The 16014-nt window shown below is 50.4% G+C and overlaps 2 protein-coding genes and 1 long non-coding RNA gene across 11 annotated transcripts in view; 2 read left to right on the plus strand and 1 right to left on the minus strand.

Moving 5' to 3' along the window:
• The first annotated feature begins 285 nt into the window (after positions 1 to 285).
• On the plus strand, positions 286 to 7443 carry SLC22A7 (solute carrier family 22 member 7). 6 transcript variants are annotated; one of them, XM_078369208.1, is made up of 11 exons: positions 286 to 399; positions 634 to 762; positions 1390 to 1493; positions 1625 to 1779; positions 1892 to 2060; positions 3094 to 3217; positions 3534 to 3643; positions 4166 to 4380; positions 4608 to 4716; positions 5938 to 6144; positions 6581 to 7443. In XM_078369208.1, the coding sequence occupies exons 1-11, from the start codon at positions 373 to 375 to the stop codon at positions 6633 to 6635; spliced, it is 1404 nt and encodes a 467-aa protein (XP_078225334.1). In that variant the 5' UTR covers positions 286 to 372; the 3' UTR covers positions 6636 to 7443. The 6 variants fall into 6 exon arrangements, with proteins under 6 accessions (XP_078225334.1, XP_078225335.1, XP_002746615.2 ...); XM_078369209.1 differs by having other exon boundaries at positions 7127 to 7443; XM_002746569.6 differs by having other exon boundaries at positions 286 to 762.
• Positions 889 to 10680, minus strand: CRIP3 (cysteine rich protein 3). 4 transcript variants are annotated; one of them, XR_013534222.1, is made up of 8 exons: positions 10606 to 10680; positions 10168 to 10262; positions 9702 to 9759; positions 9464 to 9595; positions 8329 to 8400; positions 8102 to 8196; positions 3585 to 4095; positions 889 to 2077 (listed from the first exon to the last, which is right to left on the minus strand). XR_013534222.1 is itself a non-coding variant. In XM_002746571.6 (8 exons), the coding sequence occupies exons 1-8, from the start codon at positions 10646 to 10648 to the stop codon at positions 7716 to 7718; spliced, it is 615 nt and encodes a 204-aa protein (XP_002746617.1). In that variant the 5' UTR covers positions 10649 to 10680; the 3' UTR covers positions 7377 to 7715. The 4 variants fall into 4 exon arrangements, 3 of the variants coding, with proteins under 3 accessions (XP_078225338.1, XP_002746617.1, XP_078225339.1); XM_002746571.6 differs by lacking the exons at positions 889 to 2077; positions 3585 to 4095 and adding exons at positions 7377 to 7777; positions 7952 to 8009; XM_078369212.1 differs by lacking the exons at positions 889 to 2077; positions 3585 to 4095 and adding an exon at positions 5558 to 5821.
• Positions 10681 to 10827: 147 nt separating this feature from the next.
• The window catches only part of LOC103792439 (uncharacterized), a 32266-nt gene continuing 27079 nt past the window's right edge, over positions 10828 to 16014 (plus strand). Inside the window, exon 1 of the long non-coding RNA XR_619178.5 lies at positions 10828 to 11278. This is a non-coding gene — a long non-coding RNA (uncharacterized LOC103792439). The remainder of the gene's footprint in view (positions 11279 to 16014) is intronic.

Here is a 16014-nt window from a genome sequence, read left to right on the forward strand (position 1 = left end):
GGAGTTTTGCTGACCAAGGGGCTAGGGGCTCACCTCCTATGCCATCACCCAGTTACCTCATCATGGTAGCCTGAAGCTCCCCTACTTGGTCCCTAAGCACTAATCGGTAAGCCCCAGAGCCATGAATAGTGACCTCTGGATGGCTTCCCATTTCCCCGGGCACCAGGCCAGACAGGTAGGGGTCCCTGGAGACCTGGGCGGCTGGGAGGGCCCAGTCCTGGGCCAGCCCCTGAGGGCTGGATTCTGGCTGCAGACTCTCTACTCAGCCCATCCACTCCCGCCTCCAGAGTCCAAGGGTCTATGTGGTGGGCAGTTTGAGCTGGCTGGATACTAGACGGCGGCTGCACCTGAAACAGTTGGTGGGTGAGCAGCATGGGCTTTGAGGAGCTGCTGGAACAGGTGGGCGGCTTTGGGCCCTTCCAACTGCGGAATGTGGCACTGTTGGCCCTGCCCCGAGTGCTGCTACCACTGCACTTCCTCCTGCCCATCTTCCTGGCTGCTGTGCCTGCCCACCGATGTGCCCTGCCAGGTGCCCCTGCCAACTTCAGCCATCAAGATGCATGGCTGGAGGCCTACCTTCCCCGGGAGCCTGATGGCACGCTTAGCTCCTGCCTCCGCTTTGCCTACCCCCAGGCTCTCCTCAACACCACGGTGGGTGAAAGGCAGAGCCGTGGAGAGCTGGAGGATGAACCTGCCACGGTGCCCTGCTCTCAGGGCTGGGAGTACGACCGCTCAGAGTTCTCCTCCACCATTGCAACTGAGGTACTTACGCCCAGAAGTTGAGAGACATGTGAGAGGGATAGTGCCTTGGGTGGTTACTGTGTAGGCATTAGATATATTACCTTACCTCTTAAGAGTCTCAGTATACCAATCTGTAGATGGGGGCTATGAATACAAAGCACTTTTAGTTGATGGCTTGTAGTAACAGGCTCATACACAAGAATTGTTATTATCATCACTAATTGGGAGGTGATTAAGGCAGGGAAGGGCTAAAATGGCTTCAGGGAGTTGGGACAAAGAGCTGAGAAGGCAATTTCTGCAGCAAGGAGAAACAGTAGAGGCCTTCTTTTCTCCCTCCCTCTTTTCCAGTCCCAGGTCGGTATTTACATAATCCATCTGGAGGTGGAATGTGAGTGGAGGTAGAGTCTTCCTGGGAGGCAGCAGGTTGAGGCCTGTCTTGGGAAGAAGCTGAGGCTGCAGGACTGGGGAGGGACAAAGTTTCCCACTCACTAAGCTGGCGTGAATTGTTGGGAGGTTTATTATCTGGCACGGAGGTACCAGAATGGCATAGTTGGCCTCAGAAGGCTCCAGGGTCTGGGGAGGAGGAGCTGGTACCTGCTGGAGAGGGGCTGATGTTCATAAGAGGTCCCTTTCTGCCTGTCCTTGCAGTGGGATCTGGTGTGTGAGCAGAAAGGCCTGAACAAAGCTGTGTCCACTTTCTTCTTCACCGGTGTGCTGGTGGGGGCTGTAGCCTTTGGATATCTGTCCGACAGGTGAGGTGAGGCTTTGGGCCAATAAGAAACAGGCTGGGGGAACCTTCTCCCACTAGCTGGGGTTGAGCCTAGTCTACCTGTGTCTTAGAACCTCCCTCCACAGGAAACTGACCCCGCATAACCCTTTGCAGGTTTGGGCGGCGGCGTCTGTTGCTGGTGGCCTACGTGAGTACCCTGGTGCTGAGCCTGGCATCTGCAGCCTCCGTCAGCTATGTAATGTTCGCCATCACCCGCACCCTCACTGGCTCAGCCCTGGCTGGCTTTACCATCATCGTGATGCCACTGGGTGAGGCAGGCAAGAAACAGGCAGGACCTATAGGGCTGGAAGAAGGCAGCTGTCACACTGAGACTGAGCCCATCTTGTCCTCACTAACCATTTGTCTCCTGCCCTGGTCCAGAGTTGGAGTGGCTGGATGTGGAACACCGCACCGTGGCTGGAGTCCTGAGCAGCACCTTCTGGACAGGAGGCGTGATGCTGCTGGCACTGGTTGGGTACTTGATACGGGACTGGCGATGGCTTCTGCTAGCTGTCACCCTGCCTTGTGCCCCAGGCATCCTCAGCCTCTGGTGAGGACTGCAGGCAGCTGGGGAGCACAAGATACAGGAAGTCAAAGATGGGATTGATGAGAGTCTGAGATTTGAAGACAGAGAGATTGAGAGATGAAAGGAAAGAAACAGAGTGACTAAGAGACAGAAAGAAACACAGAGAAAAAGCAACAGGGAGACAGATCAGTAGAAAGAAGATGGCAAGGAACAGGGAGAAACAGAGAGAGACAGAGACAAAGACAGAACTCAGCACAAACTGAGGCTGGCCCCTTGGAGAGGGGGAAGGAGGCAGGGCCAGCATGGGGGTGGGGAGCTCAGGCAGGAGAGTGGGAGGACAGGAAGGGTGGGCACTACATTGCCTCCCAAAGATGACTTGGGTAGCCTTTCCGGATACCTATCTGCATGTCTGTCCCTCCTTCCTCCCATTCCCTACTGCCACCCATGGGAGAAGTGGGTGGCTGATGCTAGGAGCTGGTCTTGAGGGTAAGGACAATTTAGTTAAGTAAGGGACTCCCAGGCTATGGAGGACCTAGGTCTGGGCAAGGAAGTGTGGGAAGAGGTGGCTTTTATTATCATTATTATTATTATTATTATTATGATTTTGAGATAAGATCTCGCTCTGTTACTGGAGTACAGTGGCACAATCACAGCTCACTGAAGCCTCAACCTCCCAGGCTCAAGTGATCCTCCTGAGTAGCTGGGACTATGGTGTGTGCCACCACACCCAGCTAATATTTAAATTTTTTGTAGAGATAGGGTCTCACCATGTTGCCCAGGCTGATCTTGAACTCCTGGGCTCAAACCCACACTCCTGCCCTGACCTCCAAAAGTGTTGGGATTTACAGGCATGAGTCACTGTGCCCAGCCCAGAGGTGACTTTTACATTGGGCATTAAAAGATGAATAAGAGTTCATTAAGTGTGGAGGACTTGGGGAGGAGATGATCCAGGCTCTACGTATGCGAAAGCCTGGAAGTTGAGAGCCTGCAGTATGTCCAGGAAAATGTGGCTTAGGGTCATGACTTTCTGGCTGAAGGGCCTCCTGCCTATCCCTAGGTGGGTGCCTGAGTCTGCACGCTGGCTTCTGACCCAGGGCCGTGTGGAAGAGGCCCACAGGTACCTGCTCCACTGTGCCAGGCTCAATGGGCGGCCAGTGGGTGAGGACAGCCTCAGCCAGGAGGTAAGGGTGAATGTGTGTGTGAACATGCATATATATGTGTGGTGGGGGTGGGCTGTGTCAAGTGCCTCCCTCCCAGAGCCACCATACATGGCAGGAAAAGCCCCTGGCCCCCCATGGAGAGTTTGGAACTGTTCAGGATGTCCCATCTGGCTCCAGTGGGCCATATGCATCATTTGAGACCCATTCTTCTCAGCTGCTGTGTGCATCTCCATCCCCACCACTGTGGATGGAATAGAAGGGGCGGGGGAGAGCACTGTGTTTCATTGAGACCACATAGCCAACTCTGATGTTACAGCCCCATCTCCTTCCCTAACAGGCTGTGAGCAAAGTGGCCGCTGGGGAACGGGTGGTCCGAAGACCTTCATACCTAGACCTGTTCCGAACACGACAGCTCCGACACATCTCACTGTGCTGCATGGTGGTGTGGTGAGGAGGAGGCTGGCTTGGGTCTGGTGTGGGTGTGGTGGGAGAGAGGAGTGGACTCCAGGCTAGTGCTGAGTATGGGAAGGGCTCTGAGGAGGGCCGGAGAGTGTAACTGTGTAGGGCAGGAGAATAAGCCTCTGTGGGCGATCTGCAGGGTAAAGTCAGAAAATGAAGCAGGCAGCAGAGATGCATGGGTTCAAGTTCAGACTCCCACCTCCTTACTTGGACACAGACAGATCACTTAGCCACTGAGAGCCCCAGTGTTCTTCTGTATAATGGGCTATTGTCAGTTCCATGTCAGAGTTGCTGTGAAAATTAGGGTAAAGGCACTTTGACCACCGGCAGGCGCATGCTGCACACTCAAAGGGCATCATGGATGTCAGAGAAGCTCCTTGCGGGGAGGAGGTGGGAAGCGGAGATTGAAGGAGATTGTCCCTGTAAAAGGCCAAGTTTTCCTGAGAAGAGAGGACAAACAAAGAGGGATGGGAAGGAGAGTCCTCCAAGTGGCACTGTGACTCCTTTCAGGTTCGGAGTGAACTTCTCCTATTATGGCCTGAGTCTGGATGTGTCAGGGCTGGGGCTGAACACATACCAGACGCAGCTGTTGTTCGGGGTAGTGGAATTGCCCTCCAAGCTGCTGGTCTACCTGTCGGTGCGCCACGCAGGACGCCGCCTCACGCAAGCCGGGACACTGCTGGGCACCGCCCTGGCATTGGGCACTAGACTACTAATGTCCTCCGGTGAGCCCTGGCCCATAGGTTCTGCCCACTCAAGAAGCCGGGCCAGGAACCCCGCCCACTCCCCCCCGGAGACCCCACCTTCTGGCCAAGAACCCACTCCTCCCCCAGTTCCCTGCCCTTACCCAGTGAGCTCAGACTTAAGTTCGGCCCACTCTGGAGACTCTGCCCTCTACAGGAAACCCTCCCTCTCCACAGCCCTCTCACTACCTGAACCCCCTTCCCTCCAGACATGAAGTCCTGGAGCACTGCCCTGGCAGTGATGGGAAAAGGTTTTTCTGAAGCTGCCTTCACTACTGCCTACCTGTTCACTTCGGAGTTGTACCCTACTGTGCTCAGGTGAGGGAGCCTGCAACCGACCTGGGTTTGGGGCTTGTTAGTCATGTGTTTTAACCAACACTTTTACATATACACACCACAACCTGGTCTCTCTCACTCATTCTTTTTTTTTTTTTTTAATTTTAATTTTCGGTAGAGATGGGGTATTGCTGTATTACCCAGACTGGTCTCAAATTCCTGGCCTCAAGTGATCCTCCCGCCTCAGCCTCCAAAAGTGCTGGTATTACAGGCATGAGCCACTGCACCCAGCCTCTCACTCATTCTCTAAAGTACACCCAGAATACAGAGATAATCAGGGCACTCTGTGTTTACCCTAGTCTTGGAGAAGGCAGGGCATCTTATCTTCTGTACTATGTGACCCTGAGCCAAGTCAGACATCCTCTCTGGGCCTCCTTAAGAAAACAGCCCCAAGGCTGGGCACTGTGGCTCATGCCTGTAATTCCAGCACTTTGGGAGGCCAAGATGGGCACATCACTTGACATCAGGAGTTTGAAACCAGCCTGGCCAATATGGTGAAACCCCATCTCTACTAAAAATACAAAATTAGCCGGGCGTGGTGGCACATGCTTGTAATCCTAGCTACTGAGGAGGCTGAGGCAGGAGAATCGCTTGAACCTGGGAGGTGGAGGTTGCAGTGAGCTGAGATTATGCCATTGCACTCCAGCCTGGGTGAGGAACTCCTTCTCAAATAAATAAAAAAATTTAAAATAAATAATAATAATAAAGAAAACAGCCCATGAAGCCCCATTCTGCCCACTCCCATTGCATTCACCCCTGGAAGGCAGTGATGCCCTTGAGGACTGTCCCAAGGGGAACCCCTTGAAAGGCCCAGGGCTCTTTCAGCTAGCTCTTGGCAGGTGGGAAGAGGACACTTCTAGGCTTCTGGTCATGTTTAGAAAAAGCTTTGTCTCCTCAAACAAACTACTGACCTTCTTCCTTCCACATCACGCTTTCCTTATCCCAGTCTGGTGACTTTTCTTCTCTTTCAGTAGTACCTGACTGGTACTCTGTCAGAATGGGGGCCCCATCCTCTGGTGGGTGCTGGCTTGGGGCCTCCTAGCCTGAAGGTGGGTGGGAAAACCAACTGAAGTCCTAGTTTCCTTAGCTATAAGGAGAAAAGGGGGCATCAGGGTATGCCTGCCCTGGAGGGGAGCCCTGTGGGGCATGACCCCAGGCAGGTGTGAACACCATCTGCTTCCCTCATTCTCTTTCTCTGAACAGACAGACAGGGATGGGGTTGACTGCACTGGTGGGCCGGCTGGGGGGCTCTTTGGCCCCATTGGCGGCCTTGCTGGATGGAGTGTGGCTGTCGCTGCCCAACCTTGCTTATGGGGGGATTGCCCTGCTGGCTGCCTGCACCGCCCTCCTGCTGCCAGAGACAAGGCAGGCACAGCTGCCAGAGACCATCCAAGACGTGGAGAGAAAGAGGTGTGTGCACAGGACTGTGTCTGTATGGGTGAGCACATGCAGATGGATGCAGGTGCTCAGATACCTGACACCTTAGGATTCAGACAGGAAAATATATCTGCGCATGTGTACTTGGTGCATGTATGAGAGTGTGCACTGGTGAGTGTTTCAGGGTGCATGACCCATGATATGTAAATGGCAAGCATAAATGTATATATGAATCCATACGTGTGTACGAATACAAATGCATAAGGTTGTTCAGAAAGATGTGTATGTGTGCACACTCAAGTATGCCTACACATCAGGGGTGTGTACAAACATATATGTGAATCACTTATGGGAGTACAGGTGTTTGTATACCAGGAGCTGGGGAGGGCCCTGGGACAGCCCTGATGGGGCAGGCTGGGGAGGCAGGCTCAGGGATTAAACCCCATCATTGCCCATGACTCCTTCCTAGAACCCCAACCAGTCTTCAGGAGGAAGAGATGCCTATGAAGCAGGTCCAGAACTAAGTGGGAGCAGAGGCAGGCCCTCCACAGAAGCTCTGCAGCAGGAGCTGGGAGAGCAGAAGGGCAGGCCCTGCAACTCAGGCTGGGAGTATCAAACCCTCTGCCAAGGGCTGGAGTTGCCACCGGTACCTACTCCCTGTGCTTATCCAACCTTGATTATTTGGCTTCCAGGAACAGTCAACTTCCCAGAATGCAGTAGGCTGCTGGGCACCCCTCTCATGGCTGGGGAGGATTCTGTAAATAAAGGTGCCCCTTGGGTTGGGGCAGTGGTGAGGAGCTGTCGGAAGAGCCCTGGATAGGAAGCCACTGAGTCCGCCCTGGCCTCTGATGACAGCTTCACCATTAATTTGCTATGTGACCTTGGGCATGTGGCTTTCCCTCTCTGGGCCTGTGTGTTCATCTCCCAAATGGATTATGAAGCCTCTTGGTAGGGCCTACCATGCCAAATGAGTTGCTATGCTCAAATAACTTGCTGAATAATGTGCTTCTTCTAGAGATGGTGCTAAAGAAAGGACTATCATATGAGACTTCTGGTACCAGTGGGGCTGGTGGGCATGCTGTCTACTGTGTGATGCTAGGACTGCCAATGCCAGCCCAAGGGGACAAAAAGAACAGAGCTCTTTGTTCTCATGGCTGGCCCTGCTACCGCCGAGGCAACTTGCAGGGCAATGCATGCCCCTGCCAACCCCCACACTCCCCATCCTCCAACCCACTGGTCTCATGCCCAAAGAAGAGTTGAAGGCATGGGAGCCAATATTTTATTGGAGAAGCCAGAGAGGCTGAAATTCAATAAACACAAGTTTTATGAGTACCTTGAAGCTCCAGAATTTGCTGGGGAAAGGGGCTGGGATGGCCAGGAGGAGGATACCCTTCAAAATGAGCTATTCCCTAACCAGATAGAAATGGGAAAGGGAAAAATTGGCAGAAAAAGTGTTGACTCTGGCCTACCATGGAGCCTCTGACCAGGCCCCCAGGATCCCACCTTCCCCAACCTGCATGGGACTGGAGATTTCTGTAGCTCCCATTGGACCATGAGGGGAATGATGAGAGGCCTGAGTTAGGGTGAACTTTTCTGTGAGCATCTCAATTGAATTTTATCTCCACTGGGTCATAGATGTAGCAGCCCACATCGCCAATGTTCACACCTGAGAGAGAGAGCCCTATCACCATAGGCCTTGGGTCTGTGGGTGCAGGATTCAGGGCTGGAGGGAACTGGGAGGGGCCGGGGTATGCTTAACCACAACCAAGTTGTCCACACATCCTCATAGCCCATGCACATGCCATACTTTAGGCCTGGCGTCTGGGGTGGGGCTGCCCACCTTTGGGGCCAAACAGGTAGCCATAGCAGGGGATGTGGCAGTAGGGGACTCCATCGTGCTGAGACACAAAGAGAAAGAACTGTCTCAGCCTGATTTTCTTCCCATCTCCAGCCTCCTCCTAACGTAACCACCCATCCCCGCCCTGCTCACCTCAGCATGACTCCCAGCAGTCAGGGTCTTGCGGCAACGCTGACACCTCAAACAGGGTCGGTGCCAATTTCTCCCTAACGACATCACCTTCTCAGCTGGTGGTGAAGAGAACTGATAGTTCTTCCATTTTAGGGGCAGAGTAGGGAGACCCATCTGCCTTCGATCACCTCCCTGCCTCTTGCTGCCCACCCTGTATCCCCCTCCCCAAGCTTTCCACTGTCACTTACCAAAATAGACAGGTTCCCCACAGCCAGGGCACAGCGAGGTCTCCCCAGTGAATGTCTTCATATGGGAAGGGCCTTTAAGGGGAAGAGGCCCTGGCTAGGTCTGAGGTGGAGGTGAGGGCCTAAGCAGGACTCACTAGCACCTGCCTGCATATGGCTCTGTCCTCTTCCAAAAGCCATGCTCATTCCAGAATGCCCCATTCAGGCACCCAAGAATCTGCATTCCACAGGCCCAGAGATGAGCCCCCTTTAACCCCACCTTCTGCCCATCCCTATGTGTATCAGGGACTACCTGCTTCCTTCCCACCATCCCAACCCTGTCAGCAACTCAATCCTCAGGAAACTTGAGCTGATACAGGAGCTGGCCAGGGCAGAGGTGTCAGGTGTTGGGGAGCACAGTGTCATTGCCTACTCCAGGGTATGGGGGGAAGGAACAGGGACCAGAGGAGAAAAGTTGAAGAATGTAAGGGGCTGTCCTTATCCCAATGACCCCTCTCCTGTAGGTCATTCCTTCCATGGTCCTGGCCTGGGGGAGGCCTAAGTTCCTGGTCAGCCTTGCCTCTGACTAGCTTTGTGAATGGAGAAGATCATTTGCCCTGTCTGGACCTCACTTTCCTCACTTGTAAAATGGGAGGAGAGGGGATAATGCGATCAGCCCAATTTACCACCCGTTTTTTTTTTTTTGAGACAGAGTCTTGCTCTGTTGCCCAGACTGGAGTGCAATGGTGAGTTCTCAGCTCACTGCAACCTCTGCCTCCTGGGTTCAAATGATTCCTCCTGCCTCAGCCTCCCAAGTAGCTAGGACTACAGGCACCAGCCACCATGTCCAGCCAATTTTTGTATTTTTAGTAGAGACAGGGGTTTTACCCTGATGGCCAAGCCGGTCTCGAACTCCTGACCTTGTGATCTGCCCGCCTTGGCCTCCTAACAATTTACCTCTTAACTCAGCAGCTTACATGAGGAAATAGGAAAAAAAAAGGAGCAGGGGAGTAGATAGAGAAGACTTTGCCAAGAACAAAGGTAGTGAGAATGTGAAGCAGAGGGTTGGGTAGGAGACTGGCACTTGGCCCCACCCCCTGCTCCAGCTTGGGGCAGGGTCGGGAGGAGGACTGGGAGGAACTGAGCCAGCCTCACTTACTTTTCTTGCCTTGAGGGAGGCCAGTCCTTGGCCTGGGAGGGCTGAAGCTGCTGGGGCTGAGAGGAGTGGTGCCGCCAGGGCTGTGAGTCGGAGGGTTGTACAAGTAGGAGCCCACACCACCAATGTTCACCCCTGAGGAGAGAATAGGGAGGTCAGGCTTGAGCCTGACCCAGCCTTGTGGCTCCTAGCCACAAGGAGGCTTCTGCTGACCCCTGGCCCCTTTCAGGCTGATACTTACCCCTGGGTCCAAAGAGAGCCCCATAGCATGGCTTGTGGCAGTATGGCCTCCCGTTGTGCTGGGCACAAGCAGAGGAAAGTGGGTTACTCAGGGCCAACGGGAGCCATGCCCCACAGGCCTTCCCTCCAGACAGGCTGCCAGGAGTGTCTGTCCACTGGCTAAGTCTGGTGGGCCTGGGAGTGGTGGGGGATGGGCTGGCATACCAGAATTTCTACTGTGGTCAAAGGAGGAAGAGCAAGAGCAGCTCAGGAGGTGATGCTGCTTCCCACCCTTTCTATCCCCCATGGGATCCACGGTCACAGGTTCCCAAAATCCTGGCTGGTGTGCCGTCCACCAGGTGGGCGCCCTAGGGTTTGGCTACTGAGGTTCCCTTTGGCAGGCCTCCAGGGCTGAAGTTGGGGGCTGGCCCCTGGGGGGCGGGGAGGCAGTGATGTAAACAGATCAGTGCTCCCTGGCCAGGCCTTACCTCTGCATGCCCGCCAGGGGACAGGACGCTGTGGCAGTGTTCACATTTCAGGCAGAAGCGGTGCCAGTTCTTGCCGAGGGAGCTCACCTTCTCAGCTGTGAAGGACAAAGTGGAACGAAGCTGCGAGGAGCCTGTCCAAGCATGGGGCCCCTCCTTTCCCCCTTCAGCCCTCTAGGGAATTAGCTTGGCCTGCCCTGCTCCCTGGAGATGAGTGTCTCCAGGAGGCCAGCTCCATCCTGCTCCGATGTCATACTCCCCACAGAACTCTCAGAGGAGGGGAGAAGACCTGAGTGAAAGCGGGTGGTGGTGCAGAGACTACCAGCCACTGCAGGTGGAAAAAGGTGTCTGGGAGCACACGGTGGCCAGCTCTGCCATCGTCAGGGAATCCAGCGGCTCTCATTTGCCCCACCTTCGCCCCTTCCTCAGCCCGGGCCTCACCGAAGAAAACAGGTTGCTGGCAACGCGGACAGGTCCAGCTCATAGCTCCGCTCCAGGCAGCGGTGCGAGGCACACAGTAGGTACCGCGGCTGTGGCTCAATTCCGACCCCTCCGCTGGCTCCACCCACCGCTCAGCTTTGAGCCTCACTGGGCTGAATCCACGGCTCCTGGGCGCTCATTGGCTACCAGTAATTTAAAACCACTCCACTTGAGAAACAGGCTATTTCGCTGTTACTTCAAAGAGCATTAAAGGCTCGGTCAGGCCTAGCCTTGGCGGATCACGCCTATAATCCCAGGCCTTTGGGAGGCCGACGCAAGGGATCACCTGAGGTTGGGAGTTCAAGATTAGCCTGACCAACATGGAGAAACCCCGTCTCTACTAAAAATGAAAAATTAGCCGGGCTTGGTGGCACATGCCTGTAATCCCAGCCACTCAGGAGGCTGAGGCAGGAGAATCGCTTGAACCCGGGAGGCACAGGTTGTGATGAGCCAAAATCGCGCCATTGCACTCCAGCCTGGGCAACAAGAGCAAAACTCCGTCTAAAAAAAAAAAAAAGCCTCAGTCAGACCCATGAGGAGGAGAGAGGATCCTGAAGCCAAGTGGACTCCAGACTGGGAAGGCAAATGTGCAACGAAGACACCTGGATGGGGAGCACTACTAATTTCTGGACAGGTAAGGACAGGAAAAATGTCCACAGTGCAGACACCAGGAAAACACCACTCTCTCCAGAGCGAGTGAGTAGGCATTCTTTGAAATGCTTTAATTCCACTTTGGCAGTATAGGAAGTGGTTGAAAGCAACAAAATCTGGAGCCCATCTCTGGTATCCTACTCTTGATTTCAGGCAAATTACTTAACCTCCCTCTCTGCCTCCATTTTCTCATCTGTGCAATGAGTATGATAACAGTCTCTACCTAATAGGATTGTTATGAGAATTAAATAGGTTAATACACGTAGAGTGCCCAAACAGCGCCTGGCATATAAATGCTGTAAGAACTATAGCTATCACTATGATGGATCCCTTAATGAACTCAAGACTTGGTTTGGAAGCTTCAGTACATGGTCTGTATACAATCATTTGCTTGTAAAGCTTAAGGCGGCTGGGCACAGTGGCTGACATCTGTAATCCCAGCACTTTGGGAGGCTGAAGTGGGTGGATCACCTGAGGCAAGACCAGCCTGGCCCATATAGTGAAACCCCATTTCTACTAAAAGTACAAAAATTAGCTGGGTGTGGTGGCGGGTACCCGTAATCCCAGCCACTTGGGAGGCTGAGGCAGGAGACTCTCTTGAACCAGGGAGGTGGAAGTTGCAGCGAACTGAGATCGCACCACTGCACTCCAGACTGGGTGACAGAGCAAGACTCCATCTCAAAATAAATAAATAAAAATGAACACCAACTACATATTTCTAATCTGGTTTAATATTTTTAAATAATTTATGCTTTTTAATTAATTAATTTGAGGCAGGGTATCATTCTGTTGCCAAGTTGGAATGTAGTGGTGCATCATAGCTCACTGCAACCTCCACCTCCCAGGCTCAAACGATCTTCCCACTTTAGCCTTGAGTAGCTGGGCTAAATTAGCCTAGCTAATTTTGGTGGTTGAAGTGATCCACCTGCCTAGGCCTCCCTAAGTGCTGGGATTATAGGTATGAGCCACCAGGCACAGAGAAATATTGGTTAAAAGTAGCTCAAGAGTGCTTCGAAGGACATTTCAAGAAATTTAAATCCACAGAATGGAAGAAAATATTTGCATATCTGGTAAAGATCTAGTAACCAGATTATATAAATAACTCTTATAATGCAATAACAAAAAGACAACCCAATTAAAATTGAGCAAAGAATTTGAATAGACATTTTTCTGGAGATATACAAATGGCCAATAAGCACATGAAGAGATGCTGAACATCATTAGTGGTTAGGGAAATGAAAATCAGGACCACAATGAGATACCATTTTACATCCACTAGATGGCTATAATTAAGAATACAAACATTGGCAAGAATGTGGCAGAATCCAATGTCTCATACATTGTGATGGTAACATGTAATAGTGCAGCCAAATTGGAAAACAGTCTGGCAGTTAGTTCCTCAAAAGGTTAAACATAGTGTTACCATATGACCCAGCAATTCCACTTCTAGGTATATACCCAAGAGAAATGAAAACATATGTCTACACAAAAACATATATGAATGTTCATAGCAGTACTATTTACAATAGTCAAAAAGTAGAAACAGCCCAAAAGTTCATCAAGTGATAAATGGATAAACAAAATGTAGTATATCCATATGATAGAATATTGCTCAGCCATAAAAAAGAATGTAATACTGATGCATGTTACAACACAGATAAACCATAAAAACATTAAGCAAGAAAAGCAAGACACAAAAGGCCACATATTATATGATTCAATTCATATGAAATATTTAGAATAGGTAAATATATAGAGACAGACAGTAGATTAGTGGTTGGCAGGGGCTGTTGAGGGAAGGTGGAATTGGAAATGTCTACTAATGGGTTCAAAGCTTTTCTATGGGAAGATTAAAATGGTCTGGAATTAGATAGCAGTAATGTTTGTACAACCTTGGGAATATACTAAAGATCATGAACTATAGACTTTAAAAAGGTGGATTTTATGGTATACAAGTAATGTCTTAACAACGATAATAATAGAACCTAAAGAGAACTACTTTAAAGAAAAAAGGCAGCCAGACGCTGTGGCTCACACCTGTAATCCCAGCACTTTGGGAAGCTGAGGCATGTGGGCCACTTGAGCCTAGGAGTTATAGAGACCAGCCTGGGCAACATGGGGAACCCTGTCTCTACAAAAAATCAGCTGGGCATGGTGGCATGTGCCTGTGATCCCAACTACCTTGGGAGGCCGAAGTGGGAGAATCGCTTGAGCCCAGGAAGTTGAGGCTGTAGTGAGCTGAGATCACGCCACTGCACTCCAGCCTGGGAGACAGAGTGAGACTCTGTCTCAAAAAGGGGTGGGGGGGTTGGAGGGAAAGGTAGCCAATGAAGAGCTGGAGGGAAGAGCTGATAAACTTGTGCCAGTATCCCAGCAGAGGAGACCATAATAAATCCCTCCATGAAGGATGGAGGTAAAACAGTTTTCTTAAATTCCTTTGTTACGTCAAATCTGTTGAGAAACGGCTTGCACCAAATTCATCATCGGACTGCAGTGCTGTGCTCTGCTCGGTGAAAGGAGCACTGTTTTAAGTGTCTCCTCTTGGCCTTCATCTGGGTAATGGGGCAGGGACTGCGGTCTATGAACTTCCATTCAATAGTTCTGTTTCCTGAATTGTCCCCATCAGTACTTTTTACTTATAACACTTGTTTTATCATCCTTGTCTAGTTCTAAGGGTGGAAGCCTTGCATACTGTAACAAGCTTTTCTTTCTATTCTTTCTCATTATTTGTTTCTTGTTTTAGGGAATATTTCATGATCTTTAGTTTTATAACTGTTTCTTGAAGGGCTTCTTCTTTAACAAATGTGAAAAATATTAGTTTTAGCTTCCACTGAATTTTACTCTTGTTTCTGCCTTTTTTTTTTTTTGAGACAGAGTCTCTCTGTTGCTCAGGCTGGAGTGCAGTGGCATGACCTTGGCTCACTGCAATCTCTGCCTCCCGGGTTCAAGCAATTCCCCTGCCTCAGCCTCCCAAGTAGCTAGAACTATAGGTGCATGCCACCATGCCTGGCTAATTTTTGTATTTTTAGTAGAGACGGGTTTCACCTTGTTGGCCAGGCTGGTCTTGAACTCCTGACCTTGTGATTCACCTGCCTCCCAGAGTGCTGGGATTACAGGCGTGAGCCACCGTACCCAACCTATATGGGATATTTTGATACAGGCATACAATGTATAATAATTACAGCAGGGTAAATGAGATATCCATCACCTCAAAAATTTATCCTTTGTGTTATTATAAACAATCCAATCATACTCTTTTATTTTAAAATGTGCTATTAAATTATTATGGAGTATATTGTGCTATCAAATACAAGATCTTATTCGTTCTCTGTATTTTATTGTACCCATCAACCAACCTAACCCCTACCAACTATCCTTCTCAACTTCTGGTAACTGTCATTCTGCTTTCTATCTCCAGGAATTCAACTGTTTTTTCAGTTTCCACAAATACGTGAGAACACGCAGTTTGTTTCTGTGCCTGGGTTATTTAACTTAACATAATGACCTCCAATTCCATCCACATTGTTGCAAATGACAGGATCTCATTCTTTTTTATGGCTGAATAGTACTCCATGGTGTATATGTACCAGAGTACATATACAGTGTACAGTGTATGAGGGTTCCCTTTTCTCCACATTTTCTTTATCCATTCATCCGTTGATGAACATTTGGATTCTTCGAAATCTTGTCTATTATGAATAGTGCTGCAATAAACATGAGAGTGCAGAGGCCTTTTTTTTTTTTTTTTTTTGAGACAGGGTCTCACTCTGTCACCCAGGCTAAGTGCAGTGGTGCAATCACAGCTCACTACAAGCTCACTACAGCTTCAACCTCCTGGGCTCAAGTGATCCTCTCACCTCAACCTCCCAAGTAACTGGGACTACAGGCACATGTCACCACATCTGGTCAATTTTGTGTGTCTGTGTGTGTGTGTGTGTGTGTGTGTGTAGAGATGGGATCTCACCATGTTGCCCAGGCTCAGATACACTGTTTTTTTGTTTTGTTTTGTTGTTTTTAAGATGGAGTCTCATTCTGTTACCAAGGCTGGAGTGCAGTGGCGCAATCTTGACTCACTGCAATCTCTGCCTCCCAGGTTCAAGCAATTTTCCTGCCTCAGCCTCCCGAGTAGCTGGAAGTACATACAGGTGCATGTCACCATGCCATTACTCTTTTTGTATTTTTAGTAGAGATGGGGTTTTGCCAGGTTGGTTTCGCACTCCTAACCTCAGGGGATCTGCCTGCACTTTGGCGTCCCAAAGTGCTTGGATTACAGGCCTGAGCCACAGTGCCCAGCCCCCTAATTTCTTTTGAGTACATGCCTAGAAGTCAGATTGCTATATCATATATTGCTACACTCTATTTTTAGATTTTGAGGAACCTCTAAACTCTTCTTCATAGTGGCTGTACTAATTTACATTCCCATCAACAATGTATGAGGGTTCCCTTTTCTCCACATCCTTGCCAACATTTGTTATTGCCTGTCTTTTGGATACAAGCCATTTTAACTTGGGTAAGATGGTATCTGTTTTGATTTGGATTTCTGTGATGATCAGTTATGTTGATGATCTTTTCATGTACTTGTTTGTCATTTGTATATCTTTGAGTCATCAGTTTCTTCTTGGAGGAAGAAGCTGCAGTTTTACTGCCTTTTGCTCTGTATTGCTCTCAGAGAGAAGGGCCCACTTCTGGAGGTTGGGAGGACTGCTTTGGTATGTTTAT

This window comes from Callithrix jacchus, chromosome 4 (genome assembly GCF_049354715.1).
Source record: "Callithrix jacchus isolate 240 chromosome 4, calJac240_pri, whole genome shotgun sequence".
Lineage (NCBI taxonomy): Eukaryota > Metazoa > Chordata > Mammalia > Primates > Cebidae > Callithrix > Callithrix jacchus.